The 26,838-nt window shown below is 40.1% G+C and overlaps 2 protein-coding genes across 2 annotated transcripts; one reads left to right on the forward strand and one right to left on the reverse strand.

The window, feature by feature from the left end:
* The first annotated feature begins 462 nt into the window (after nt 1-462).
* On the forward strand, nt 463-7,915 carry POLG2 (DNA polymerase gamma 2, accessory subunit). Its single transcript, XM_087710252.1, has 8 exons — nt 463-1,162; nt 3,158-3,266; nt 3,371-3,476; nt 4,052-4,222; nt 4,363-4,503; nt 4,976-5,056; nt 6,927-7,027; nt 7,717-7,915. The coding sequence occupies exons 1-8, from the start codon at nt 475-477 to the stop codon at nt 7,880-7,882; spliced, it is 1,563 nt and encodes a 520-aa protein (XP_087566378.1). The 5' UTR covers nt 463-474; the 3' UTR covers nt 7,883-7,915.
* LOC148048209 (allergin-1-like) lies at nt 7,170-21,416 on the reverse strand. The gene is made up of 7 exons (XM_087710254.1): nt 21,361-21,416; nt 21,186-21,242; nt 16,129-16,434; nt 14,104-14,214; nt 12,272-12,316; nt 9,825-9,884; nt 7,170-8,771 (listed from the first exon to the last, which is right to left on the reverse strand). Exons 1-7 carry the CDS (start codon nt 21,401-21,403, stop codon nt 8,719-8,721), a joined length of 675 nt encoding a protein of 224 aa, XP_087566380.1. The 5' UTR covers nt 21,404-21,416; the 3' UTR covers nt 7,170-8,718.
* Nucleotides 21,417-26,838: the final 5,422 nt, after the last annotated feature.

The raw sequence follows: 26,838 nt of genomic DNA on the forward strand, positions 1-26,838 counted from the left end.
TGCAGGTTCTAATGGTAGATTAGGATTGGTTTGAAGGCCAATCCAACATAAAATCGCCCTATGAAATACTCCTCGTTGTAGGCTTCCGCCACAAGGCTTCTGAGTCAAAGTAGATCAGCATTTGTTAGCTTCCTTTAAGCGTCTTGAATTAACTGGATGATAAAGGCATGGCGAATATCACTCAAATCTCACTAATTTGCGTTGACGGCTTTCACCCCGCCTCCAAAAACGGAAGATTAGAGCTCGGCCAAAAACCGAAGGGGGACAAATCTCTAGCAGCCCCCAGGCGGCATGGCTAGCAAGCGAAGGATGCCGGGAGTTGTAGTTCAGCATCGCCCGAAAGCCTCTGCGGTGTCGTCACTGTTACACAACGCGTGAGGAACTCCCTCCCTCCGCGAGTGCCCGTGCAAGCGGCGCATGCTCATTCCAATCAGTCACCCACCCACCCACCCACCCACCCAGGACGTTTCCTACATGTGGCTCGGGCGGTACTCCCGGTGGGGCTGCGGGTGCCTTGCAAATCCCAGCCTTTCCATAGCTCGCAGCGGCGGGCGAGGCACCGGTTGCCCTGTATCCGGTAGGCGTCTCAGTTTTCTCCACAAACGCTCCCGAAAAAGGCGGGGAGAGAGGCAACCTGAAGCCCCGTGGGAGCCGCTCGACAGCCCGAAGCTGCCCGCGGGGAGCCGTGCAGCGCCGTGGCGGCTTTTCCGGGGCTCCGCCGTTCCCTCGGTTACCCAGTCGCGCTCCTGCAGCAGCACCGACCATGCGGGCGAGGAGTGCGGCGAAGTAGCCCTGGCCGCCTGTCAGAGGCGGTGTTTCCTCCGAGGAGGCGGAGAAGAGGACAGGCAGACCTGGGCTTCTTACCTACGAGGGGACCACCCGGCCTTCGGGCCTCTCGGGGTGGCGCTGAAGAAGAACCTTGCCGCTCAGTGGTGGGAGGCCGTGGTGGTCTTTCGGGAGCAAGTGCTGGGCGTGGAGGGCCCGGCTCGACTCGAGCCCGCTGCTGACCAAGGACCCCTGGGGGAATCTCTGCGTCTGGTGCATCCGCGCACCGTCGGGGAGACCTTGTTGCAGGAGGCCGGATCGGATGGAGAGCAGCAGCTCGCCGCCTTGCAGAAAATGCTAGCCCGGTCTGGGATGCTCCGGGACAACCTCCTTCACGGTAGGATGTGGCTTCTGTAGGTTATTACTTCTGATAGCAATAGCACTTAGACTTATACACCGCTTTTGCAGCCCTAAGTGGTTTACAGAGTCAGCCTATTGGGCCCAACCATCTGAGTCCTCACTTTACCCACCTGGGAAGGATGGAAGGCTGAGTCAACTTTGAGCCGGTGAGAATCAAACTCTGAACTGCAGCCGGCAGTCAACAGATGTAGCCTGCAGTACTGCATTCTAACCATTGTGTTAACATGGCTCAATCGTGGGAAGAAGGCCTGAAATGCTGGCGTTCAAAGGGAAAATCAGAATTGAGATGTGGACGTGATCTGCAGTACATCACCAATAATGTCTCCGGATCAGGGATTCAGTGACAGCAGTTCTATATACTTTACTTTATTGTCATTGTACGTATATACACAGTTTACACATACAACGAAATTCACATAACACCCAGAGACCAGGCCCAACACACATAACAATCCCAATATAACACAAATAAGGAAAGCTACAAAAGTGAAGTTCTTGCATCCCTGAATCTGTAAACAGGTTGCACTCTGTTGTTCAGTCATGTGTCAAAAAATGTTGGAATATGTGGCTTTGGGGCAGGAGTGTCTATAACAGTGGTTCCCAATGTGGGGTCCACACCCCACAGGGAGGCAATTTGATTTTTAATGGGGGCAATTAGAACCTTGTTTAAACCAAGTGAATGGTCTTTTAGGCTTTCTCCAAGTAAGTAGGTGTCACTTTTTGAATAATAATAATTATATGTGGGGGAGGGATCAGGATTTTAGAGATGCTTAGGTGGGGCAGGACCAAAAAAAGGTTGGGAACCATTGGTCTATAAGGTAAAATAAGTATAATGGCAAGTGGGGATGCCTCCTGGGAGACAGGAGGAAGAGCTGCAGCCTAAGCAGGCCTATAAATGAAATCTGAATCCAAAGAGGGGTGGGGATGGAGAAAGTACCTCAAAAGCGACCCCCCCTAGTTTTTGGGAGAGTAAAAAGGAGGGACACGAGAGATATTTTCACATTTGCAAGATTCTGTAACTATATAATAAAGGTTGTGTTAGTGGTTGGTGCTACTTGTCTGCACTGCCACAAAGGGTAGATGGTAGGTCATAAAAATGCATAAATGTGCTGCTACTTTTCCACATGAAAAGGAGGAACTTGCATTATATTGTAATTATAAATGTTTTGCTATTTTGGTGTGTTTGTGATTAATTAGTTGTTGCCTAATCCAGGACTCCTGTGTTTTTAAGATTATGTGGCTATTGGTTGGTTTAAACTTGGTTTAAACTTTCATTTAACAGTACAGAGATGGTACTGTAATTATTAATTGAAAATGCAAATTTGTTAAATGCAGATTTGTTAAATGTTGTTATGTCTGAAATTAGGTCATTATATGGTATTCAAGCATTCAAATCACGAAATTGTATGACACATTTACATCAGTGCATAGCATATTTGCATGATATGATTAACCATAGGGTTCCACCACAAAACCGCGGTAGACTAAAGCGCGCTCGACGAAAGCGCGTACGTGATGTCATCACAGCGCGACGAAAACAGCACGCTGTGATCGGTAAACTTAAAATTAACGCGAAAACCTTACCCTAACCCCCCCCAAACCTAACCCTAAGCCTAACCCTTAACCTAACCCTAAACCTAACCCTATACCTAACCCTTAACCTAACGCTAAACCTAACGCTAACCCTAACCCTAACCCTAACCCTTAACCTAACCCTAACCCCTAAACCTAACCCTTACCTTTACGTGAATCGGCTTGCTTTAAAAGCGCTTTTTAAAGCGCCCTTTTTTCTCCGCGGTCGTATTTGTCGCGCTGCTGATGACGTCACGTACGCGCTTTAATCGGGCGCGCTTTAGTGGACCGCGGTTTTGACGGGTCACGAACCATGGACTATTTCTGTTCTGGATAAATGAAATTATCCTGCAATATTGTAATGCATCAACTGTTAATATTTATTCATTTATGTTGATAGGTGCTTTAGAGCATTATATTGATTGTCTGGAGTTGGTAAACCAGAGACTGCCTTTTGGAATTGCACAAATAGGAGTATGTTTTCATCCAAATGACAAAAATCCTATGAGGTACAGTAATCCAGATTCCTAAATTCTTTTTAGTAGATATGTGCCCTTTTCTGGAAGAAAAACAACTTGCTTATTTGTTGACCTCTTCTTGGTATTCTTTAAAGAACAGGTGAAAGGACAATGGCGTCCCTTGTTTGGTACAGCTCTGCCAGAACAGCTGGACAGTGGCTTGGCTATTGGTTACGTCAGCGACTCCAGTGGTGGAGAAAGGTATTTAGAGAGATCTTACCTATATTAGCTGTTAAAATTATCAAAATATTGAATGGTTCCTATGAAAAAGCTGTTGTGAAGTTGAAAGCAGAATTGATATTCTTACACTTAATTCATGCCGCTCACTGCTTTAAATCTAATGGTCACTAAATTACTTTTCATCTGAGTAGTTCAGAAAATCAGCAACTACAAACCAAAAAATTCAATTTCTATAGATAACAGGCCAAAATTAATTGGAATTTAAACAGAAAAATTTCAAACGATTTAAAAAAAAAAACTAAAAAAAAACTTTTTTACAATTACTTTGCAGGATGTTAAGATAAGTTTTTACAACTTGTTAGAATTGGGATAATTTTTTCCCATTTCAGCAAAAATTACAGTCAGTGTCTGTATAGTATGGCTCTGAGGTATACGTTGTTTCCCAACCAGATTTTTCTAATTGAATATGTACTTACTTTCCAAAGTGAAAAGCATAGACTTTTCAGTTATGTTGAAATATCCATAGTCTTAATTTGGGTGTATCTGGGATATACTTAGTTTGTAAATCCCTGCATTTTTATATTTCTTTTTAATAGTTTGCCATAAGCCCATCTAACTTCAGCAGTGCCACTCACAATGAAGAAGGAAGAAGAGGAAACAATCTGTACTATAATTTTCCCTGGGGGAAGGAAACAATAGAAACTCTGCAGATGCTGGGAGACAATGAACTATTACAAATGTATCCAGGAAATGTATCAAGATTGTATGTAAGTTTTATTAAACTCTTTAGTGCTGTTGTTATGCTAGCACCATCACCCTTTTCCCCCTTACCATCCATTTGGTATAATAATACGAGCTGAAATGTGGGCACATTCACTGAATGCACATTTTGATGTTTCTTCTTCAGGGTCGAGATGGGCGAAAGAATGTTGTTCCTCATGTACTCTCTGTGAACGGCAATTTGGACAGTGGAGTATTAGCGTACCTCTATGATAGCATGCAAGTATCGGAAAATGGTTTGACCAAAAAGAAAGCTCTGCAAAGACAGGTGATTCATATTCCTCAATTGAATTAAATCAATGCAAATGGAAGCTGAGTGTAAGATTCTTCCTTTGCAGTTGTATTCAGATGTGTTTAATACTGTCTTCTGTTTGAGTCTTTTGATTTGGAGAATTAAATATTCCATAGCTGTAAATTTGAAAACTATAAATGTAGTTTGCGTTACTTTCAGTGGGCTGGATATGGAAACTTTCCATAAGAAAAAGGTGATCTTTGACCCTTTCCCACCTTCCTCATCTACTGTATGTGTGTTTCTCTCCCCCCCCCCCCCAATAATTCTAAAGGTTGAAGACATAGAAGAAAAAAACTCTGGAAGTTGCAGAGGGACTAAGCAGGTGTCACCTTCATTTTTCCCAGCAGGGGCATTCTGAGAAAAAAGAAGCTATCTTTAAGAACCATCCTGCTTTGTAAATATTTGCAATTGTTATTTTTACATTATTTTCAAAAATGTTTTATTTCAGGTCCTTAAGCTTCATCCGTGTTTGGCACCCATCAAAGTTGCTTTGGATATGGGAAGAGGGCCAGCAATAGAGTTGAGGCAGGTGAGCTATCACAGCAAGATTTTTAAAATAGTTTTTATGTCTCTATTTTAACAAAATCAGATGGTGTTTTTTTAAAAAAAAGCACTTTCCATTTAATTATTTTGGCTAATAAAAGATAAAAGCCCTTCTCCAAGAAAAAAAAATAGCCAGAATCTACGTGGGGTGTTTCCAGGAAAATATAATGTAACAATAGGGTAGATTTAATTCTACATACATTAAAGAAAACAACTTCAAATGTATATGTCTTTTTTATACCTATTGTTGGATCAAGGATTCTGCTGTGCAGAAGAGAAATATTTCTGATCCACTCACCTGTTAACCTGCCTGGCACTGAAGCTGATATCTATGGGAGTTAGGTCTGCACTAGAAATGCTTTCGCTATGAGCATGTTCCTTAGTACTAAGTCACAGGTCACAATTATCGTATTTTTCGGACTATAAGACACACCTTTTTCCCTCAAAAAAGAGGCTGAAAATCTGTGTGTGTCTTATACACTGAATACAGCATTTTTTGCCTCCTGAAACTCTGCCCCTTCACCCAAATGGCATGCATAGCTTTTAGAAGGCTTTCAAAGAGCTACTGGGGGGCTGGGGAGGGAAGAAATAAGCGAAAAATGGCCCAATTTTGCCCCCCCCAGCAGCACCCTGTAAGCTTCCTAAGGGCTATTCATGCCCTTTTAAAACGAAAAACAGGGTTGTTTTTGCAAAAAACGGGTCATTTTTGCAAAAAATGGGTCATTTTTGGGAGGTTTGCAGAGTGCAAAAACTTTTTTAAAAAAATTTCCTCTTCAAAACCTTGCTGTGTCTTACACTCCGAAAAATATGGTATATTATGTGAGTGTAGGAAAACTGGACAGAGAATCTCCATTCTGTTTTTAATCTCACTCGAGTTCACCAGGGTTATAAAGATTGTTCTGTCAATCTTCTGTACCAATTGTTATGCTGCATTTGATCACATAGGGTTTAATTTGGGGGCATCTAAAATGGAAAACAAGTAACTAAAATAAATTGAATATCATTTTTATTATTAAAAACTAACTCTAAGAAAATGGCTAGATTGCTTAGTTCAGTCCCACTCAGAACAGCTGAATATTTCTATGGATCTACTGTGATGAGCATTGAGCAGGGTGATGGGGCCACATAATCTATGAGGTCATTTCCAATTTTGTGATTCTGATTTTAACAGGCAGTGTAAGATTTTGATCCATTTTGTAAAATCTTCTGATTGCTTATGGAAAACTTTTTACTCCTCTTAACATCTTGCAATATTTTTGGCTTCTTGGCTACCAGGACTCGAATAGACAATTGCTCTCTATAATTCTGTTCAGTTATTAGTTTGCATAAAACCTATATTCAATATTAGAACTGTATCATATTGTACAGATATTATATCAGAACGCCTGAATTGTAAGACAAAGTCTAATAAAATAAGACCCTCTTGTCATGGATGGGACCTGAGAGCACCAAGCTTTTATTCCTAGCAATGGTAATAAATCTTAAGTAATTACAAAAAATAGTTTCTGGATTTTGCAAAAAATGTACAAAATTAAAAATAAAATGTATTGGAAGAAATGGATCAATCTTAGCACAAGGATATTTTTTCTTTTCTCTTTCACCCAGAAAATATCATGTATTTATAATGGATAATATTTGTAGCTCAGGGTTGAAATGAGGGGCCCTTAGTGTTTGCTTCTTTTCTTGCAGACGTTTCATTAGGACAATGAAACGTCTGCAAGAAAGCAGACAAGTTCAGCACCAAGGACCCCTCGTATGTATCATGTATTTAAATCTCAGTGCCAGATATAAATTTTTTATCTTTACAATTTTGTCTTTTTATTCAATGATTCAAGAAAGTGTTGTTTTTTTCAAAGGTGTGCCAAGAGTTGTTCAAAGAATTGTTACAAAATGAGATTTCTGTTTGGCCTGGCTATCTTGAAACCATGCAATCTTCTTTGGAGCAGCTCTATACAAAGTAAGGAGGAAAAAAAGGGCATAATTCAGAAATTAATGTTGAGAGCTAAATGTTGAAAAATTTACAACATTGACAAGTTGTTAATGTCAAAACAACTTTGAGCAAACCAATTAATCTTAAGATACAAAAAATAATAACTGCATTTATTTGTAAATTGAATTTAATCATATTCTTTAACATACAGTTTAGTGAGTTGACAAAATAAATAAGTAGCGTAATTGTGGTTTATTGGATAAATCACACTTGGATAAGTTCTCACTTAAACCAGATTTATACAAAGTATTTTATAGTTTGGAGTGAAATATAACTCCAGCTACAGTTTAGGTCTTTTAAAAATTCAGGGCTCCATTTGAAAAGCAATTCTTTGTTAAAGCAATTTAAAAGTAATTTAGAAGATTTAAATGGATCATATCTAATTCACTGGTTCCCAACCTTTGCAGCTTTGGAGCCCAGGGAGGAGGAAGAGAACCAGGCTTCATGAGCAGAAGTTGAACCTCGTGTGCATGTTGGCCTGCTGCTCACGTGCCGGGTTCTGAGTAGGCTCCAGCCCAGTAATGGATTGCAATCTGGTGGTTGGGGACCTCTGCCCTAATTTATTCCTAAAATATGTTTTCCTAATATATATGCCTGGTATTGCTGCTGCTGTATATACTTGAACCATGACTCTTTGTTCTTATTCCTGTTGATAGGTATGATGAAATGGGTGTGCTTTTCACAATCCTGATCAGTGATGCCACACTAGAGAATGGGTTGGTGCAATTGCGAACCAGAGATACCACTTTGAAAGAAACGATGCATATATCTAGATTAAAGGACTTTTTAATCAAATATATGTCTTCAGCTAAAAATACTTGATTTTTTAAAAAATAAAGGCAACTTTGAACCTTTCTTTCTGAATGATGATACTTCTTTAGGTCAGAATATGTTCAGTCAAGTATGTCTTCTCTAATACCGGTATGTAATTCTGTTTGCTGAAATATGCCTTTTTTTCCATATGAGATGGGAAGGTAAAGCAGACAAAATCTTGCATGTGTAGAACTAGTTACAATGGTGAGTTTATAATATTACAGAACTATGTCTAACATAAACAGAAATATGTTAACATTCCATTTCCAAGCTTAAGATCTTGTTTTTTTAAAAAAAAATTTCAAAGGTTCAATATTGTTTTTGCCTGTAATTTGGATTTAAATAGAAATTGGGATGGATATGTTAAGGGAAATTATCATCTCAAGGAGGACCATTTAAGCCCATACTTTATCAAATTGGTTTTGGGTTTTTTTGCCCATTTTCAACAACAATAAGTCAGAGCCTAGGAAGGAAGCCTGCACCAGTCTAAAAAAGTCTGATTGTAGATATTTAGATATTCTTGCCTCAATTTCCATCATGGCATTCTTCTGGGAGTCAACTATTCCAAAAATAGTTCTGAATTGTATATATCTTGCACATTTTTTTATTTTTCATTATCTTTCTCTTACTGTAATCTTGAAAATGAACTAGAATGGTTCAAAACTTGTTTGCCACCAACATTTTTTAGCATGGTGAAAAATGAGATTCTGGGGACCGCATCAGTGTTCAGATACGTATTCTGATGTTGGATTGCCTGCTGTGTTGTACAGATAAAGAGTGATAAAAATAATATGGAACTAAAGAATAATTTAAACGTTCATCCTTGTTGTATAAAAGAATCACTCTCATTTACAGATGACTTCTGCATAGGTTATGGTACTGTCTTCATAGTCATTCACTAGAATAGAAACATAAATTTTAAAAATGTTATCATACTGAGGAAAGACTCCCAAAAATAATTCTTAAAGTTAGATAATAAAATGAGTTAGATCTATGCTTGCTGGTAGAAGATTGTGACAAATTGCTGTCATCATACCTGGATAAGTCAGCTATAAAGCTGATACCTGTCCAGTCAGAAAACTGATAGGTGCCTTTCCATTGCACTGTAAAAGTTGCGTAATTTTCACTTGGACATGCTGATGATTCAGGCCTACCTCTCCTAGCAGGGTTTGTGTTTTCAGCTGCACTGAACTGGTATTTTGAAGTCTCACTGAAATCAATGGCACTCACTTCTGAGTAAATAGAATGACCTCGCAACATTTCAGAAATAGACCTCACTTTCAACCAATAATAGTTGTAGAGCAATGGCGAAGAACCAGTAGTTTTTGAGACAATGTTGAACTACAACTCACTGACTGTCTCACTATTGGCTATTCTACCTATGACTACCAAGAGTTGCAAGTTTTCCATCCAATTCTAGAGAACTGCATATAATTTTTATTTTAGTACCTGCTCTGCATTTTAATTACATTGCTTCGCACCCAAGTCATTTATCTCATGTATATGCTGACTGTACTGTATGTAAACTAGCAGTTGAAACAGCAAGGAGCTCTCTTGCTCTGATGTAGACTTTTTCATTATCTTTTTTAGGAAGCTCCCGTTTAGGTAGGCAGCGCTACCTAAGGATACTATAATGATTGGTTAGTTTCACTGGCCCAAATGTACGCAATTGGTCATCCATAGACCACTCCCCAACCCTGTTAGCCTTCCATAAAATTCTAAAAACCTGCCCATGCCGCTGAGCCTGGGCACACATGCCTCCTAGCTATATTGTTAACAGGCCAGATATTTTGCTTTAGTATCCACCTCAAATTAGACGTTTTAATGTCTTTTTACAGTTCTAATACTTTTTACTGTTTTCATTGTTTTAATCAAACAAATAAACAACTTAAACATACATACACACACACACACACAGGGAATGCTTTTGATCCATGCAAGTTAAAATTACCGTTTCTGTCATCTGTCTTGGTTTTCATTTTCAAATTGCAATAGTCAGCAGTTTCATAATCTGAATGATAATGCAAGAAAGAAATTTGGTACTATTATAATAGCAAGGGCAATGAATTAAGTGACATTTTTTGAAAGAAGAATTCAAAAATATAAATTAGGATATGCAAAATGGTTCAAACCTGAAATGATCCAAGTTCAAAATGATTCATGCTTGAAACAAAACACATTTAAAAATAATGCAGGCTGGTTTCATGTCCAAGCATGAAATACAACAAAGCTGTTTGAAAAGGAATAGTTGTCTCTGTTGTTTTGATGATAGGATTGAATGTTTTTTTTTATCTCTTGCAGTTGGAATGCTTTATTAAATTTTCCTCTCTGGGTGATACAGCAGGTAGTTAGGCCCTTGTGTTATGGGATTAGACTGGGTGGAAGTGGCCCAGAGACAAAGTTTTGGAGCGAAGTAGCCAGGCATTTAAGTTCTAGAGCTGGCTGTTGTTCTCCCATTCATCACTTAGAACAGCGCAGTTTGTATCCATGCTCGCTAGAAATTCTGGAAGTTGAAATCCACATATCTTAAAAGTTAGCAAGTTTGAAAAACACTGGGCTAGAAGGTAAAATCACTGCTTGTTTTTTTCTTCATTTGCGTACCCATTGTAAATACAAAAAAGGTTTAATATAGCAGTGTTTTTCAACCTTTTTTGTGCAAAGGCACACTTTTTTCATGAAAAAAATCACGAGGCACACCACCATTAGAAAATGTTTAAAAAAATTAACTCTGTGCCTATATTGACTATATATAAAGTAATTTTCCCACGGCACACCTTACACTATGTCACGGCACACTAGTGTGCCGCGGCACAGTGGTTGAAAAACACTGTAATATAGGGTTGAGTTGATTAGCTTGGCCTGTCTAATGTGTGTCTCTGTTTACTGTGTCAGTTGTATTTGTCTTGATTGTGGAGCTTTGAGAGTACCTTTAAGGATTCCCTGCATTTGTAGATGCATCCTGAGTCTCATCATCAGTGGGACCCACACTGATTTAGCAAGCCATCCACACAGGTTCTTTTTTCCCCTAAACATTTTCTATATACTGTACAGTACATGGTTTGGTTTGGTTTGCTTGGTTGCTTGAATGCTGTCTCTTTTGGAGTTTTTGGTAAAACCAAAAAGACTTAACATTGTTTGGTTAGCTTCTTGAGCATTTGATGTTTATCATTGCACTTTGTACATTTTCATGTGCCCTTTATTTGTGCAGGCATCGGTATGCATTTAAAAATGCAAATGACTCTGTTGATTGTCCTGCTAATTGTAGGCTTATAATAGCACTATGATCATGATCTACAGTCAGAGATGGATTTTGTTGGAAAGGCCTGTTTTCTATTGTTTATAATGTTGAATGTTTGAATGTTGAATGTTTATTTCATTTGTATGCCGCCCTTTTCCCCCGAAGGGGGACTCAGGGCGGCTCACAACTCAAACCAGGGAAGGGGGATACAGACAAATTAACAACAACACAAAACAATACATGATTTAAAAACACGCAACAATCACACCATTCGAGATAGGGGCAACGGTTCTTTAGCCCCAGGCTAAAGGAACAGCCAGGTTTTAAGGGCTTTGCGGAAGGCCTGGAGGGTGGTGAAGGTGCGAATCTCCACGGGGAGTTCGTTCCAGAGGGTCGGAGCAGCCACAGAGAAGGCTCTCCTCCGGGTAATCGCCAGTCGACACTGGCCGGCGGATGGAATTCGGAGGAGGCCTAGTCTGTGGGATCTAATCGGTCTGGTGGAGGTAATTGGCAGCAGGCGGTCTCTCAAGTACCCAGGTCCAATACCATGAAGGGCTTTATAAGTGACGACTAGCGCCTTGAAGTGTATCCAGAGACCAATGATTTTGTATTATGTTTGGCCATTGTTTAATCCTAGCCAGCTATTTCTCTTATATTTGGTCTGATTTGCATCAAAAAGTATTTTAAAACTATTAGAGACCATTTCACTGAAGCTAATTGTGGCTCCATCTTGAGGCTAACCCAACCCCCACAGCACTGTCTTATGTGTATAGAATACCCTTATAGTAGAGCAGAATTGCCATTATCCTTCTCATCTTCCCATCTTCTACCTTCTCTTATTGGTATCTTATGATTTATGATGTATGACTTATCACTTTGTTGTTGGTATGTACACTGAGAGCTTATGCACCGGAGACAAATTACTTGCTCAATCACACTTAGCCAATAAAGAATATTCCTATTTCTATAGATATTTTTGGGAGCAAAGCTTAAGATCATTGATGGCTCTTTAAGACAAGTGCACCATCATCCACCTAAAAGGTTGTTTCTGTCCTCAAAGAGTAAGGATGGGGCTATTTTAAATGCTCAAAAATATTTCCTACTTCTTATTCATTGGCAAGAAATACATTTTATGGCAATGCTAAAACGTTGACAGTTACCAGTCTCATTATATGCAGTGCAAATATCAGCTGATTTCAGTTTCCCTGCAAAAAAAAAAAAGAAAAAAAGAAAAAAAATCAGCTGTAGAAACAATGGGCTCAAGTAAACAATGATCTCCCCCCCCCACTCCCATGGTAAAACTATATTCTTCATGTTAGATTAGTAATGTGGCCTGCTTGGGACCTGCCCTTGAGGATCGTCCAGAAGTTGCAATTGATCCAGAGTGCAGCAGCATTGGTAATTATGGGCATATTATTTAAGATGCTGGTGATCACCTACAAAGCCCCATATGGCACAAGACTGATGTTTGTGAGGCCACCTGTCTCCAGCTGCATTGTGCCATCACAGATGCTATTCTAAGCTGGAGTGCTCCAAGTCCTCTCCTTAAATCAAGGTCATCTGGTTGGACCTAAGAAATGTATCTTTTCTGTAGTGGTACCTGCCCTTTGTAAAAATCATTCCCCCCCCCCATTTTTTTTTCACTGGCCCTAATTCTGATAGTCTTTCAGAAGTCAGTCTTTTCCTCTATCGTTTAGTTCAGGATATTAGATATACTCGTCTTGGGAGGTGACATTATGTATTTGATGACCACAATGTACCATATTTTTTGGACTATAAGACACACCGGAGTATAAGACACACCAAGATTTTGAAGAGGTAATTTAAAAAAAAAGTTTTTACACTCTCCAGGTCCCCCAAACCTTCGGCATACCTCATTTTTTTTAAAAAAATAGGGCATGCAGAGAGTTTGAGAGCCCTGTAAAGTGCTCCGGGGGGGGGGGGGGACAAAAACGAGCAAAAAACGGCCAATTTTTCACAAAAACGGGCCTGGGTTTTTTTGCAAAAAAGAGGGCATGCATAGACTTTGAGAGGCTTGTAGAATGCTCCTGGAGGCAGGGGGGAGGGAGCAAAAACGACCAAAAAAATGGCCCATTTTTCATTCATTTTTGCTCTCTCCAGTTCCCAGGAGCACTTTGCAGGCCTCCTAAATCCTCTGCAAATACAGTAGATTGATTTTTATTTTTTTAATGCCATATTAGCTTCCCAAAGTTTGGTGAGCTGAGTGGCCATATAAATGAAATCAAATGAAACAATGGAATGAAATCAAATGAAATCCTGGGATTCCCAGTTGAAAACCAGAGATCTCAATCTGAGTCTTCAAGGCCATATGTGATCTCTCAAAGTTTTGATTATAGATGCTGGTTAAACTCCAAAATTTAATTTCTTCCTTAAATTATATTAATAGTTAATCCTATTTATGATATATCATACCACAAAGGACTCCGGTGGTACAGTGGTTAGAATGCAGTATTGCAGGCAGAAACTGCCCACACTTGAGTTCGATCCTGACAGGGCTCAAGGTTGATTCAGCCTTCCATCCTTTCTAGGTCAGTAAATGAGGACCCAGATTGTTGGGGGCAATATGCTGACATTTGTAAATCACCCAGAGAATGCTGCACAGCACTATGAAGTGGTATATAAGTCTAACTGCTAATGTTATTGTTAGTTTAATTAAATTTAAATTATAGATGTGAGGACCTTCTGCAGCATGTGGTTCCACTATACGGATTTATAGGTGATCATCAACATCTTGAATTGCACCTGGAAACCCACTGGAAGGCAGAACAACACACAAAACAATCAAGTTGCCTGAACATATAATAATTGTGTACACTAAATTTAATTTAAATTTAATTGAAAAGTAAAGGAAATTAAAGCTCATGATACGTAATAGGTTTGAAGTATTATGCTCTATTCTCTAAATTTGTAGAATACCAAACAGTTCTGACAAAAGGAGTGTAATTATAAACCAAGTCCAACCAATACTCACTTGCCTTACACCAAGGAAAGATCAATAGTCGAATTATGACAACTGCTGCAATCAATAGCAGCAGGAAAATGAGAGGAAGCACAATGAAAAGAGCTAGATTCTTTTCTGGTGCTAGAAGAAGAAGAAAATCATATTAATGAGTATCTTTCATTAAGTATGGTGGTATTTTAAATAAACTAAATATCCTAAACTTGATATTCCACTGATTACTGCTTATTTGTTTAGTTTGGTGTAGTGGTTGTGGCATCAGGCTAGAAACCAGGAGATCAGAGGTGGGATTCAGCAGGTTCTGCCCAGTTCTGGAAAACCGGTAGCAAAAATTTTGAGTAGTTCCAAGAACTGGTAAATACCACCTCTGACTGGCCCCACCCCCATCTATTCTCTGCCTCCTGAGCCCCAGCTGATCGGGAAGAAATGGAGATTTTACAGTATCCTTCCCCTGCCATTCCCACAAAGCCACGCCCACAGAACAGGCAGTAAAAAAAATTGAATCCCACCACTGCAGGAGATGATGAGTTTTAATTCCTAAGCACGAAGCCAGCTGGGTGAGCATGGGCCAGTCAGTCTCTCTCAGGCCTAGAAAAGAGGAAATGGCAAAACCCCAACAAAAAAACTTGCTAAAAAAACCGCAGGGACTTTTCCAGATAGTTGCTGAGAATTGGACATAGTTGAACAGAATAACAATTTAAAAAATCGATGAATAGCAGCAATTTCCATCAATTTTCTCTTCTGTCTGAAGACTTTTCCCTCCTTCTTTCCCCCAAGTACTATAGATGCTCAACTCTCAGGAGCAAGATTTAAAGAGAGATGGGGTGCAGACCAAGAGGAATAGACTATCCAGCAAAACTCCACCTATCTAGCCCAACAAAGAGACAGCAAATTTCTGAACCTAAGGAAAACTGCTGTATTCATAAAAAGATCTAAGTCAGTTGCTGGGCAAACATACTAAATCTTGACCTGTTTTAATAGTACACTGTAAATCAAGATTTAGAACCATACTGTAGTATCTCAGTATAGATTCCATTAAGCTGAAGTAAAAAAAATGCATGGTGGCTTTTTAAACATCGTGATACTATGACCCTTTAACAGTACACAGAATCTGTGCAACCTCATAAATAAATCAATTTATGTCACTGGGATTAGATTCAAACAAAAAATAAATATGCCAGTAACTTATAAAGATTCATAATCTAGAAAATAAAATAAATTGAGTTTAATGGGAAAGAAGAACCTGGGTCCTTGTTTTGTTTATTTTCTGGCATTTACCAAGTAGAATTCTGCAAAGTAGTAGTTTTCTAACAGAAAAATGTGAGGACCCCGTTAATGTTCCTTATAGTTGTGTGTAAGAGTCATTGAGATAAAAGATGAATACAAGCAGAGACTGACCCTAACATTGATTTTTGATAAAGTAAGAACTGTGGGAAATATTATTTTCACTCAGTAAAATCAGGAAGGAAAAAAAAACCTAGAAATAGGTATTTCCTTTGTCTAGGTTGCTATGAATACCAGACTAAACATGGTCTTTCCCTTTAGGAATATGGTTTCCAAGACTAACACAGAAACCAACAATAATCATTGTTGATTGATAATAGATTATAAAAATAACCTATTATCAAATTTTTAAAAACAGTCTCTCCTTCAAAGCTATGAAAAATCTAATTTCTTGCTAGACTAGGAATGGAAATAACCTAGACCTCACTGAGTTACAACTTTAGTATTCTCCTTCACTGGACAATCTTTTCATCTACCCCAGACTCTTTTTACTTGGCTAGGAGATACTCCCAGTACTGTTATATCTCACTCCCTATGCCTTTTTCACATGTTTTCCTATTTATGGAGCAAATGTAGTGTAGAACCTTTGTCCAGCTATAATGACAGAGATAATAATCAGGTGGAATTACAAAAGACTTAAAAATTCCCCCAGTTTTGGGGAATAAGTATCAAAAGCACAAACCCTAAAACAAAAAAACACCCCAAAGCTACCCCTAAAACATACTTGTGGGCTTAATAAGGAAATACATGTACCTTTTAATGTAAAATTGAAACCTGGGCCATATGCTTCCTCACGCATGTAGCCAGCTTTGCACTTATACGGACCCAGTTGATTGTTGGAATGGATTGTGGTGTTAAATAAAACTTTTTGTTCCTTCGTGGTCTGTGGTGCAGGACCTTGCACTCTTCCTTTGTTTAAAAATAAGGTGTAATTAATTGGCAGACAATGGTCTGTCTCCCAGTAGCACACCACTGTCACGTTTGCTCCAATGGTAATTTCTGGTGTGGGACTGTAGATTTTGATATCCTTTGAGCAAGAGGAAGCATTCTGAGATGATTCTGTAATAAAAATTGAACATTGATTATCAAACAATTTACACTGTAAATTGTGACACTGACTCTTCAGCACATCTTCATAGGTTTCTAGCCACAAATGGAATCAGGGTATAAACGAAGAAATACAAATCCACTCTCTGCCCTATTTATGTCCCATTGTGTCTGCTGCAGGTATGAAATCCTCTTATCTTCACTACTGGTTCGGAACTGGGAGCATTCACTCACAGCGCTTCTGCATATGCGCAGAGTGTCTGTGATGATGTCTGGATGGGTGGAGCCTCCTGCCTCCACCACTACTGGTTCGTCCGAACCGGGGAGAACTGGCAGAATACCACCTCTGGTCTGCTGTTTATCCAAGATCAGGGGTGGGATTCTACCGGTTTGGACTGGTTCAGGTGAACCGGTAGCTCTGACTATCAGCTGGGAGCGAACCAGTTCGGTCTGACTTTGAAGTGGGCCCGCCCACCTCTGCGCTATATTCACCTATATCTCCTTTTCCGAAGCCCAGCTGATCCACTCTACCGCGCCTCAGCTGTTTTCCTCGCCAGCAGTAATGCCAAAGGTGAGTTTTCTGTAAATTGTGCATGCACGCTTGCGAAGTGCTTGTGTGCTTGTGAAGTGCGCGCTCAGAGAACCGGTTGTTAAACTGGTAGGATCCCACCCCTGTCCAAGATGGTTGTCTTCTGAACCCACCTGCTGTCTCCGCTGATGGGATGTAATGTGCTAGGAGCTTGGCTTTGCTATCCTCCCATGAAAATCCACTAATAGACTTTTCTGTTAACAGCACGAAAAACTGTTTCACTAGTGTTACTGCTACCACTTTACTTTAGCTGAACTTAGGCCAATGAACTTTTCTGCAGCTACTGGATAAACAAAAAAGGGGGGAACCCACAATCCATATAGAAACAAATGCATAATCCTAGGATAAAAAATAATAATTAAAGCCCCCTGACAAAAAATATTTAAATACTTGTTGTTTTGCTGCCAAATAAGATTTGTTTCATTTTTGAATGATTTCTGGAAGTTGACCTTTCTGCTTTTCATTCTGAATATTCTCCTTCTTTAAAAGAATAAGGACTTGTATTGGAAATTTTTAGGAAAATGTAAAAATACAACTGAATTTCTGTATTGCATGGAAAGGAAAATCCATATGATAAGCAGTTTTAATTTCCAGCTATATTCCAACTATTTTTTTAATACATCAAATCCCCCCCATAAAGACTATTGAAGATGGATGTTGCTCATTATTGTAAAGATTTTTTTTTAAAAAATCTTTCTCCGATGCAGATCCTGTAAACAGATCTTTGCTTTCAGCAATACTTCAACATCTATGAATGTTCAATAATGGTGATTTGTTTTTGTGTGAAGAAATCACCAACATGTTTAGTTCTGAAATTTTGTGATCTAAAGCAGTGACCCCAGAGGTAGTATTCAGCCAGTTCTGACAGATTCTGGAGAACCGGTAGTGGAAATTTTGAGTATTCGGAGAACCGGCAAATTGGCTGGCCCCACCCCCATTTCCTCCCAGCCAATCTTCTTTTGTTGCCCTGAACAGGAGAATGGAGCTGGAAAGCAGGTTAGTGGGGTGGGGAGGGAATGGGGATTTTGCAGTATCCTTCCCCTGCCACCAAGCTCCCCCACCAAGCAACGCCACGTCCACAAAGCCATGTCCACTTTGTCGACGCCACGTCCACAAAGCCGTATCCCCAACCTTTTGGGCACCAGGGACTGGTTCTGTGGAGAGGGGCTTTTCCGTGGACTGAAGTGGGCGTGGTGTGCTGCCTCCATCTTGCGTATGTGGCTTTGCTTGTTTACACGGTCCGATAGCTGGCATGTTGTGGCCCGATGCCAGTCCACAGATTGGGGATAGGGGACCCCTGATCTAGAGAATCTAACTTTTATCTCTAGGAGATCTGTTTTTCTTCACCTACTGCTTTTTTATCTGCATACATTTCACTGCTGTCAAAGATAATAAATCATGAGCAACAGCAACTAGAACAATACACTCCACTTAACTTATTTTGTGGGTAGTTTATCTTTTTTGTCAGAAAAAAACAACATTCTGCTTTTGGCTGTTCTTCCACAATAACCTCAGCTTTTAGAAACTTTCTATATCAGAGACAATAGAAGGTTTCTGTGATTCCTGCTTTCCCTGGTTTCTGTCAATAGATACATATATTATTGCAGGGCAGTAATGTAGGTGAAAGGATTTTCACAGAGCACACATAAGCAATAGAGCACTCTAAAGATGAACAGGTAGCCTCTTACATTGTTGGAGGTCTAAGATGTAAATAAAAGAGTCTCCATACCAAACTGGAAATCTGGGATTTCTAAAGTTTGAATGGTGGCCTATATAGCTCATCTTTCTCATCAGAGGAGCGCCGGGGAAGAGCACTGCACTCTGGGAAGCCATGAAAGCGTCTAGGGAGCAGTGCCTCCACTGGACTTTGTGTGCTCCTCACGATTGCAATGGACGTCCAGAAGCGGTGGAGGCTGTTGGGCTTGAAGCCCAAACCCCATTAGCCACAAAAGCCACTTCTGGATGTCTATGGCAGTTGCGAGGAGCGCACGGAGAAGAGCACAAAGTCCAGCGGAGGCAGGAAGGTTCTCGGCACTCCCCAGTCGCTTTCGTGGCTTCCCAGAGCGCCAAGAACCTTCCTGCCTCCACTGGACTTCGCACTCTTCTCTTCACTTCCCGGCGAGCAAGGGAGGGAGGATCAGGTGCCTGATCCTTGCTCGCTCGCTCGCCCGCTGGGCTGCCTCAGCACGGCTTGGGCTACCTCCGTCCTTCCACGCACGGCAGCTGTGGCGACGTCATCAAGACGAAGTCCGGGAGTGCTGAGAATCTTTCTGCCTCTGCTGGGCATCGTCTTGATGATGTCACTGCAGCTGCCGGGCGCGGACAGATGGAGGTAGCCGGACCGGTGCTGAGGCAGCCCGGCAGGTGAACAAGCGAGCGATGGAGGATCAGGCTGCCTGATGCTCACTCTCTCACCTGCTGGGCTGCCTCGGCGCTGCTCTAGCTACCTCCATCTGTCCGCGCCCGGCAGCTGTGGCGATGTCATCAAGACGAAGTCCAGTGGAGGCAGAAAGGTTCTCGGCGCTCCCGGAGAAGAGCATGAAGCTTCTATGCTTAATTTTATATTAGGTTTATTAGCATTATATAAACTTGTTTGAGATGGGTGGCCATAGAAATTGAAAAATAAATAAATATTAGGTTTATATTCCTTTCTTTGATTGGACTCTTTTGGAGTTTCATGTTAAAAATGTCTGCCTTATTCACAAATGTAACTCTAGGCTCCAGCCAGGTCTGATTTAAAGCAGGGGTGTCTAACTTTGGAAACTTTAAGATGTATGGACTTCAACTCCTGGGAATGCTGGCTGGGAAATTCTAGGAGTTGAAGTCCACCATTTTTAAAATGCCAAGGTTGGACACCCCTGGTTTAAAGTGAAAAAAAGGGGGTCAGAGCACAGCAGTCCTTTCAAAGACACTTCTCTGTATTATCTGTGCACAATTTGAAGAAAATCTCTTTCCCAAGGGAGATTTATAGCCTCCTGAGAAGCTGCTTGAAGTTCACACAGGAGAGGGTAAGCATTTCTCTTGAGAAAGAGCTTTTCCTCACAATGTGGTGGGACTAATAAACGGAACAGGATTTCCAGCAGCTGCCTTTTGTTGTTTTTTCCACCGCATTTTGATGGGCAGCTATTTTTTCAACCTCCTCCTCTTGTTGTGAAAGGGAAGAAGTCACCTTTTTTTAAAATTTTGGACTGAGACTAAAACTGTGTGGATCCTGATTGGAATATAGGTAGAGTCCTTGACTTACGACCATTTGTTTAATGACTGTTTGCTTGCACTGAAAAAAGGAGGTGTATCATTTTTCACACTTATGACCATTGCAGAATCCTTGTGGTTACCTGATAAAATTCAGATACTTGGCAAGTGGCATGTATTTATGACGGCCATGTTGTCCTGGGGTCATGTGATCACATTTTGCAAGCAAAGTCAATGAGGAAGCCAGATTCACTTAGCAACTTTGGCTAGAAAGGTTGTAAAATGGGGTTAAACGGGCCAGATACGGCCAGCCGAAGCCATTAATCTGGCCTGTGTGGGACCATGCAGCTGTCCCGCCCACATTGCCCCACCTACCCCCCACCAGCCCCCACCTGCCCTCTGGACGTCAAGGAAGCCAAAAAACAGGATGCATGGGCCTGTTTTTGGATGGCAGAGTGGCACTGGAGGCCAAAAATGAGACACTCGCACGCACCACCTTCTACGTATGCGTAAAAGGACGTGCATTACATCAGGGTGGATGGGCGGAGCCTTTAGCAACCACGGCTAGCGGTTCGCCCGAACCGGTAAGAACCGGCAGAATACCACCACTGGTTCAGAGTATATATTCCAAATACAAGGATTAAAAATGTAATAATAAATATATATTCTTTTCTGTGGTCTGAGCACAGAAGACACAGAAAATCCTCAGCCATTCTTCCATTATAATATCCAGCCAGATTTCCAGATGACTAACAGACAATTAAAACTTTTTCTATATGTTACATTTTTCTTTTAAAATTTGATATATATTTTAAATTATGTTTGAACAGATGGTTCTGCATTCTTAGCACAGATACTTTAGTACACATCACAACCAAGTCTATGAAGTGATGGTCTTAATGGAAAAATATTACATTAATAATAGAAAATAGAAATATAACATATAATAAATGTATTTCTATAATTTCAGGGAGAAACTTACCAGGGTTAGTTCTATTATCTTTCTTATCACCACCATATTCCTTCGTATTGCGCACCCCTAAATGGATTGAAATTAAGAATAATTAATGTTGAATGACATTAAACAAACTGAAACATTTAATATTGAGTGACATTAAACAAATTGAACTATTATTAAAAAATAAAGCAATCCTTACCCAATGTTAACAAGAGATACAGAAACCCTACTCTTTCAATCATCTTTAAACAAGAATGAAGAAGCTATTTCCTCTTTTGTGTAAACACTGGCAAGTGTTTTGGAAGTTTTGTCTGAAGAGGAAGTTTATGCAAATAAATGGGTGGGAATTAGCAGAATGAAAAGTTACAAAAATTTGTTTTAAAAAGTGCGATGATGCTTATCAGTACTAGTTTCCGTTTCTGCTCAATTTAAACTATTTTTAGGGAGGGGGGGGAATTGTAATCGGAAAGCAAGTTTGGAGTGAGTTCGTTCATTATTGCAAATCAACCATTGAGAAAATCACCAGAAAACTCCATTACAAAACTGTTTGCATGCCTGGAGGAAAAAGAACACTAAGATGACAAGTGAAAATGACACATTAATCTGGAAGAAAAAGAATAGAGAAGTGGAGGAACAGATTCCTAAATGTAAAATGGGGATCCAAACCTAAGGCCCAACTGTAGTAATAATATTTATTCAATTTTAATATCACCCTTATTTTTAATCATCTCAAGGCAGCAGCCACATCCAATGCTCCTTATCTCCTAATTTCCTCATAACAACAACCCTGTGAAGTGGATTGGCCTGGGAGAAAGTGACTGGCCCAAAGCCACCCAAATGATTTTCATGGCTGAAGCAGGTTTAGAACTCACAGTCTCCTTGTTTCTAGGCCAACATCTTAACTACTGCTACAAACTAGCTCCATAATCTTAATCATAGATATAAGTAGAATAGTAATTACTCCCACTGCTATGTAACAGGAAAGGAAAAAATAAACAAGTCACAGACAGATTGCCTAAGAGGTACAGTGACTTACTTAGGCAATCTCTCCATTTACTTTCCACTACTCTTAGGCAATCTCTCCACTACTCTTACTTATTTTTCTCTCCACAGAAAAATAACAAATCGGGGACAGGACAACCTATAATAAAATGACTATAACGGCAAATACTTGACAGAGCAGAGAGTTCTACTGTATTGCTGTTGTTATTTACCAAACGTGTGTGCTCTCAGATGCCTAACAACTCTGGGTGGCTTACAACAAACAAAGAAATTACAATAAACATCAGTAAAAGATAAAAGTCTCATTCTGCAGAGGCCTGGATGAAAAGCCAGGTCTTCATGACTCTTCTAAACAAGAGCAAAGTGGGGACCACCCATTTCTTTGAGGGAACTTCATTTCAGAGGGAAGCAGAAGTGGTATTCAGCCGGTTAAGAACCGGTTCAGGCAAAGCAGTAGCAGAGATCGTAGGTAGGCCTGCCCACCCGCCCCGGCCCTATGCCGTCCTATTTAGCCACATTTTTGAGGCCAGTCACATGTGCCGGGCACATGCGTGGAAGGTATGCATGCATGCAAAGCGAACCGGTGGTAAAAATAAGTGAAACCCACCAGTGGAGGGAAGGCACTGCTACAGAGAAGGTGTGCTTCCAGAGTCCCGAGAGATTATATTTAATTGACAGAATCCAAAGATCACCAACCCAGGAAGATTGAACTGACCAGGCAGATGTTATGGGAGATAGGCAGTCACTCAAGCAACCAACCTATGTCATGTAAGACTTTATAGATAACAATGAACATTCAGAAGCTAACCAGCAAGCAGTGCAACTTACAAGCCATATCATGCAATCCTAATTAATTTATCCAAACTAGAACTAAGGAGATATTTCCTGATAGTGAGAACAATTGATCAGTGGAATGGCTTCCCTTCAAAAGTTGTGGGTGCTCCATTACTGGAGATTTTCAAGAAAAGATTGGATAGCCATTTGTCTGAAATGGCATAAAGTCTCCTGCTTCGGCAGCGGATTGGATTAGAAAACTTCCAAGGGCCCTTCCAACTCTATTATTCTGTTCTGTTCTGTTCTGTTCTCTGCTGTGCTGTGGTGTGCTGTGCTGTTCTACTCTGTTCTGTTCTACTCTGTTCTACTCTACTCCTGTTCTGTTCTACTCTACTCTACTCTGCTTTATACATCATATTTAGAGACCACCCATTTCCCTTACAGTGTGATTCTGTGTGGAATAGAAATAGACATAAGACATAAAATCTATCTATAAATATTGTAAAAACAGTTGATAATGAGGATAAAATAAAGATATTTTGTTTGCTCAGCATAAACTTTGGAAGCACACTTATGTTGGTGGTTCATCATTGCTTTTGAAATGAAATGTATATAAAGGGAGTCCAAATGAACACCAGGGATTGTGGTTTTTTTCATTCATTTATAAACATGGTCATCCACCATGTAACGTCCCAAGTTGAAAAAGTAATCATCCTATTTAGTTAAATCAAGATAATTAAAAGGAGAACAAGAGCCAACTCTGTGATTCTTCATTATGTATTGTAAGGGATGTATGGAATAAAAGAGCAATACAGCTGCAATGATGTTACTATGCTTAACACTGATAGTTAGCAAGCACCCAGATGTGATAAAAATGTTTACTTTCATACTTTGTAACAGTTATTTAGAAAAAGGTCTCAATCTGAAAAACCACTGATTTTATCAATGTGAAAGTTGTAGATAACTGGAAATTTCTGCAGTTACTCATGCTATGTTGTCATGGCATTACAGACATATTAAACCAGAGGTGGTATTCAGCAGGTTCTGACCAGTTCTGAAGAACTGTTAGTGGAAATTTTGAGTAATCAGAGAACCTATAAATGCCACCTCTGACTGGCCCCGCTCCCATTTATTCTCTGCGTGCCAGTTGTTCGTAAGGGAATGGGGATTTTGCAGTAACCTTCCCCTGGAGTGGGGTGAGAATGGAGATTTTACAGTATCCGTCCCCTGCCATACCCACCAAGCTATGCCCACCAAGCCATGCCCACAGAACCGGTAGTAAAAAAAAATGAATCCCACTACTGTATTTTACCTAAATGCAAGATAAACTATAAGCAGAGAACTTTGAAATTTAGTTGAGCAAACATGGAATAATTCATAGAGTAGCTAATGCAAATTTAAGACTTGTGTTTCTTGACATTGAAACTGACTATAAACCCTGGTTTGTGCATGGGCTCAGTGTTTTGTGCAAAGAATGTTATCTAACATATTTTTGTGGGTTTGACCCAGGCAGTGTAGACTCTGAATAAGAATATTAAAGAGACTAAACTGTTGCAGAAAATGACAAGCTTTAGATTTCTCAGGATACAGGAAAAGTTTATTTGGCAGCCAGGTTCAGAAAGCTAGCTCATGGCTAGCATTGCAAGTTCTGAACAACCTTCATTATCGAAGCACGCATTCTTATACATTCTCAAAGGCAGCGGAACAGGGAAACACTTAACTCATTTCTTAGTGGTTACCTTGAGGAGAAAACCTTATAAGGAGATGAGGGTCTTACTTCTCCTTTTGTTACAGGTATGAACTACGTGTCATTAATGAACTTTATTTGAACCTTGTGGTTTGGACCTTTGACATAGGGACGTTGGCTGAAACATCTTGTGGTTAGAGAATGATGACATTTCTTTTAAGCAAGCTTCTAACTCTCCTTTTTATGCCATCTCTTCATTCTTATATTTTTAATCCATGTTTTATTCTACTTTAAAACCAGCTTCTGGTTGAGTAAAGCAGGGGTGTTAAACCCGCATCGTTACGGCATCATCATGTGACATATCGTGACCTTTGCTAAACCGGGTGTGGGCATAGCCAGCAAGTTTGACATCCCTGGAGTAAAGGAATGGTTCCAAACTTCCTCATTCAGGTTACTGAGAAAGATCCTTGCAGTTTTCCATGACTTTTCTTCAGCAATATGTACATATGCAATGCTTATTTCAGTCCAAAGATCAAAATAGAAGGCTACTTCATTAAATAATAAATGGGCCAGTCTTGCCCTTAGAAATCTCACCATCTTTGACTCTCTTCATCGCAATCTTCTTATCACAAACACCTCATGCCTTGCTGAAAATAATGTTGGAAACCCTCCTTAAAATGTCATTTAAGCTTTTCTATGTGGAAAAAGTTACAAAATGATTGCTAAAGTTGTTAAATAGTTCATTAATCCACAGTTAGAGACAAAGTCTTCAATAGGAGATGAGAAGATAGTGAAATTTTTGTGCAGCTGGAAGATTGAACGTACAGTTATTTAACCCAGGGGTCTTCAAACTTGGCCACTTTTTAGACTTGTGGACTTCAACTCCCAGAATCTCCAGCCAGCATCATAGAGTAGCCACATTTGGAGACCCCTGATTTAATTTAATAGGCAGTGCAAGTCAATGGGCTGCCAAATTTCAGTATCAGAGAACAATAACTTAGGTTTCCACTAGGGGTGGGTTCCTGCCAGTTCTAATCTCTTCTATAGAAGAGGTTCCACAAATCTACAGTGCCGTTTAGAACTGGTTCCAGCTCCCTCCCCCCGCCCGTCTGCACATCATCAAGATGAAGAGCGAGAGGAGGAATTCTAGGAGTTGAAGTCCACAAGTCTTAAAGCTGTCAAGTTTGAACACCCCTGGGTTTTTTTTTCTAAAGGGTTAGGGGTGCAAGGGTCTTGTAACTTGACAGCTTTAAGACTTGCGTGCTTCAAATGCCAGTGTTTCTGAGCCAACATTTTGGTTGCTAAGCAAGAGCGTTGTTAAGTGAGTTTCACCACATTTTACAAGTTGGCCACGCCCACCCAGTCACATGACTGGCAAGCCACTCCCACAAAGCAGGTCACACCTACAGAAGAGGTTCTAAAAATTTTTGAAACCCACCACTGGTTTCCACCCACTCCCTACATAAACAATTTTTCATATAAGTGTAATGGCAGAAGTCAAACAAGACTTCAGTGATAAAAACAAACAAGCCACAGTCTAATTTAGGGTGAGGAGTTTTAAATTTTGGGGGGATGGGGGATATGTTTGAAAATTTGAGAACATGTATGGGCATGGTCACAGAATGACTATCCAAGCTGCCAAGGCTGCTCCCCAACGTCTGCAGGCTATGATGTTCTATCATCTTATCCTTGGGGATGCAATATAATATTGATTATAAATTACATTAGCTTAAGCACAAATGGACTTTTGCCTTTCACTGAAAATATGCCTTTAAAGTCATTATTCAAGCAGTTCAGTCACAGTGGAATTGCATGAAAATTTAATTTTTGTCAGAGGTGCAACCCTCTCTGTAAGACAAAAAGCAAAAGTTAGTTCCTGAGTTTCCATTCCTAAAATCAGTCTCTCATGAAGCAGTAGAAGGCCTAGCCCAGACAAGATCAGCCGGTTCTGTGGTGGCTGTTTCCACTAGATGGTGCTATTACGCAGTGCACAATTGTCTGACTGTATCTTGGCATCCTAGAATGATGTTTCTTGCTTATGTTTTTAAGCATGGCCACCTTCTAACAAAAACATCAGGCAGATATTACAGATATTCTGCTCTGGCAAGGCAGGAGGAGGAGGAGGATAAATGAAAGCAAAGACTGGTGTCCTAGGATTTGTTGTCACAAACAATAATAAATTCACTAAAAAGTTTATAGAGTTCTAAACATTAC

This window comes from Thamnophis sirtalis, unplaced genomic scaffold (genome assembly GCF_051295495.1).
Source record: "Thamnophis sirtalis isolate CommonGarterSnake01/CBP01778 unplaced genomic scaffold, rThaSir2_p1.2 scaffold_3, whole genome shotgun sequence".
In the NCBI taxonomy this organism is placed as follows: domain Eukaryota; kingdom Metazoa; phylum Chordata; class Lepidosauria; order Squamata; family Natricidae; genus Thamnophis; species Thamnophis sirtalis.

Bases quoted from the DNA above. Each gene is read 5' to 3' on its own strand.
- POLG2 (XM_087710252.1), top strand. From the start codon at position 475: ATGTGGCTCGGGCGGTACTCCCGGTGGGGCTGCGGGTGCCTTGCAAAT. The intron at 1,163-3,157 runs GTAGGATGTGGC...TTATGTTGATAG, and splicing joins CCGGGACAACCTCCTTCACG to GTGCTTTAGAGCATTATATT. The intron at 4,504-4,975 runs GTGATTCATATT...GTTTTATTTCAG, and splicing joins AGAAAGCTCTGCAAAGACAG to GTCCTTAAGCTTCATCCGTG.
- LOC148048209 (XM_087710254.1), bottom strand. From the start codon at position 21,403: ATGATTGAAAGAGTAGGGTTTCTGTATCTCTTGTTAACATTGG. The intron at 21,243-21,360 runs GTAAGGATTGCT...CAATCCATTTAG, and splicing joins GTATCTCTTGTTAACATTGG to GGGTGCGCAATACGAAGGAA. The intron at 12,317-14,103 runs GTGAGTATTGGT...TTTTTTTTGCAG, and splicing joins CTTTCCTTGGTGTAAGGCAA to GGAAACTGAAATCAGCTGAT.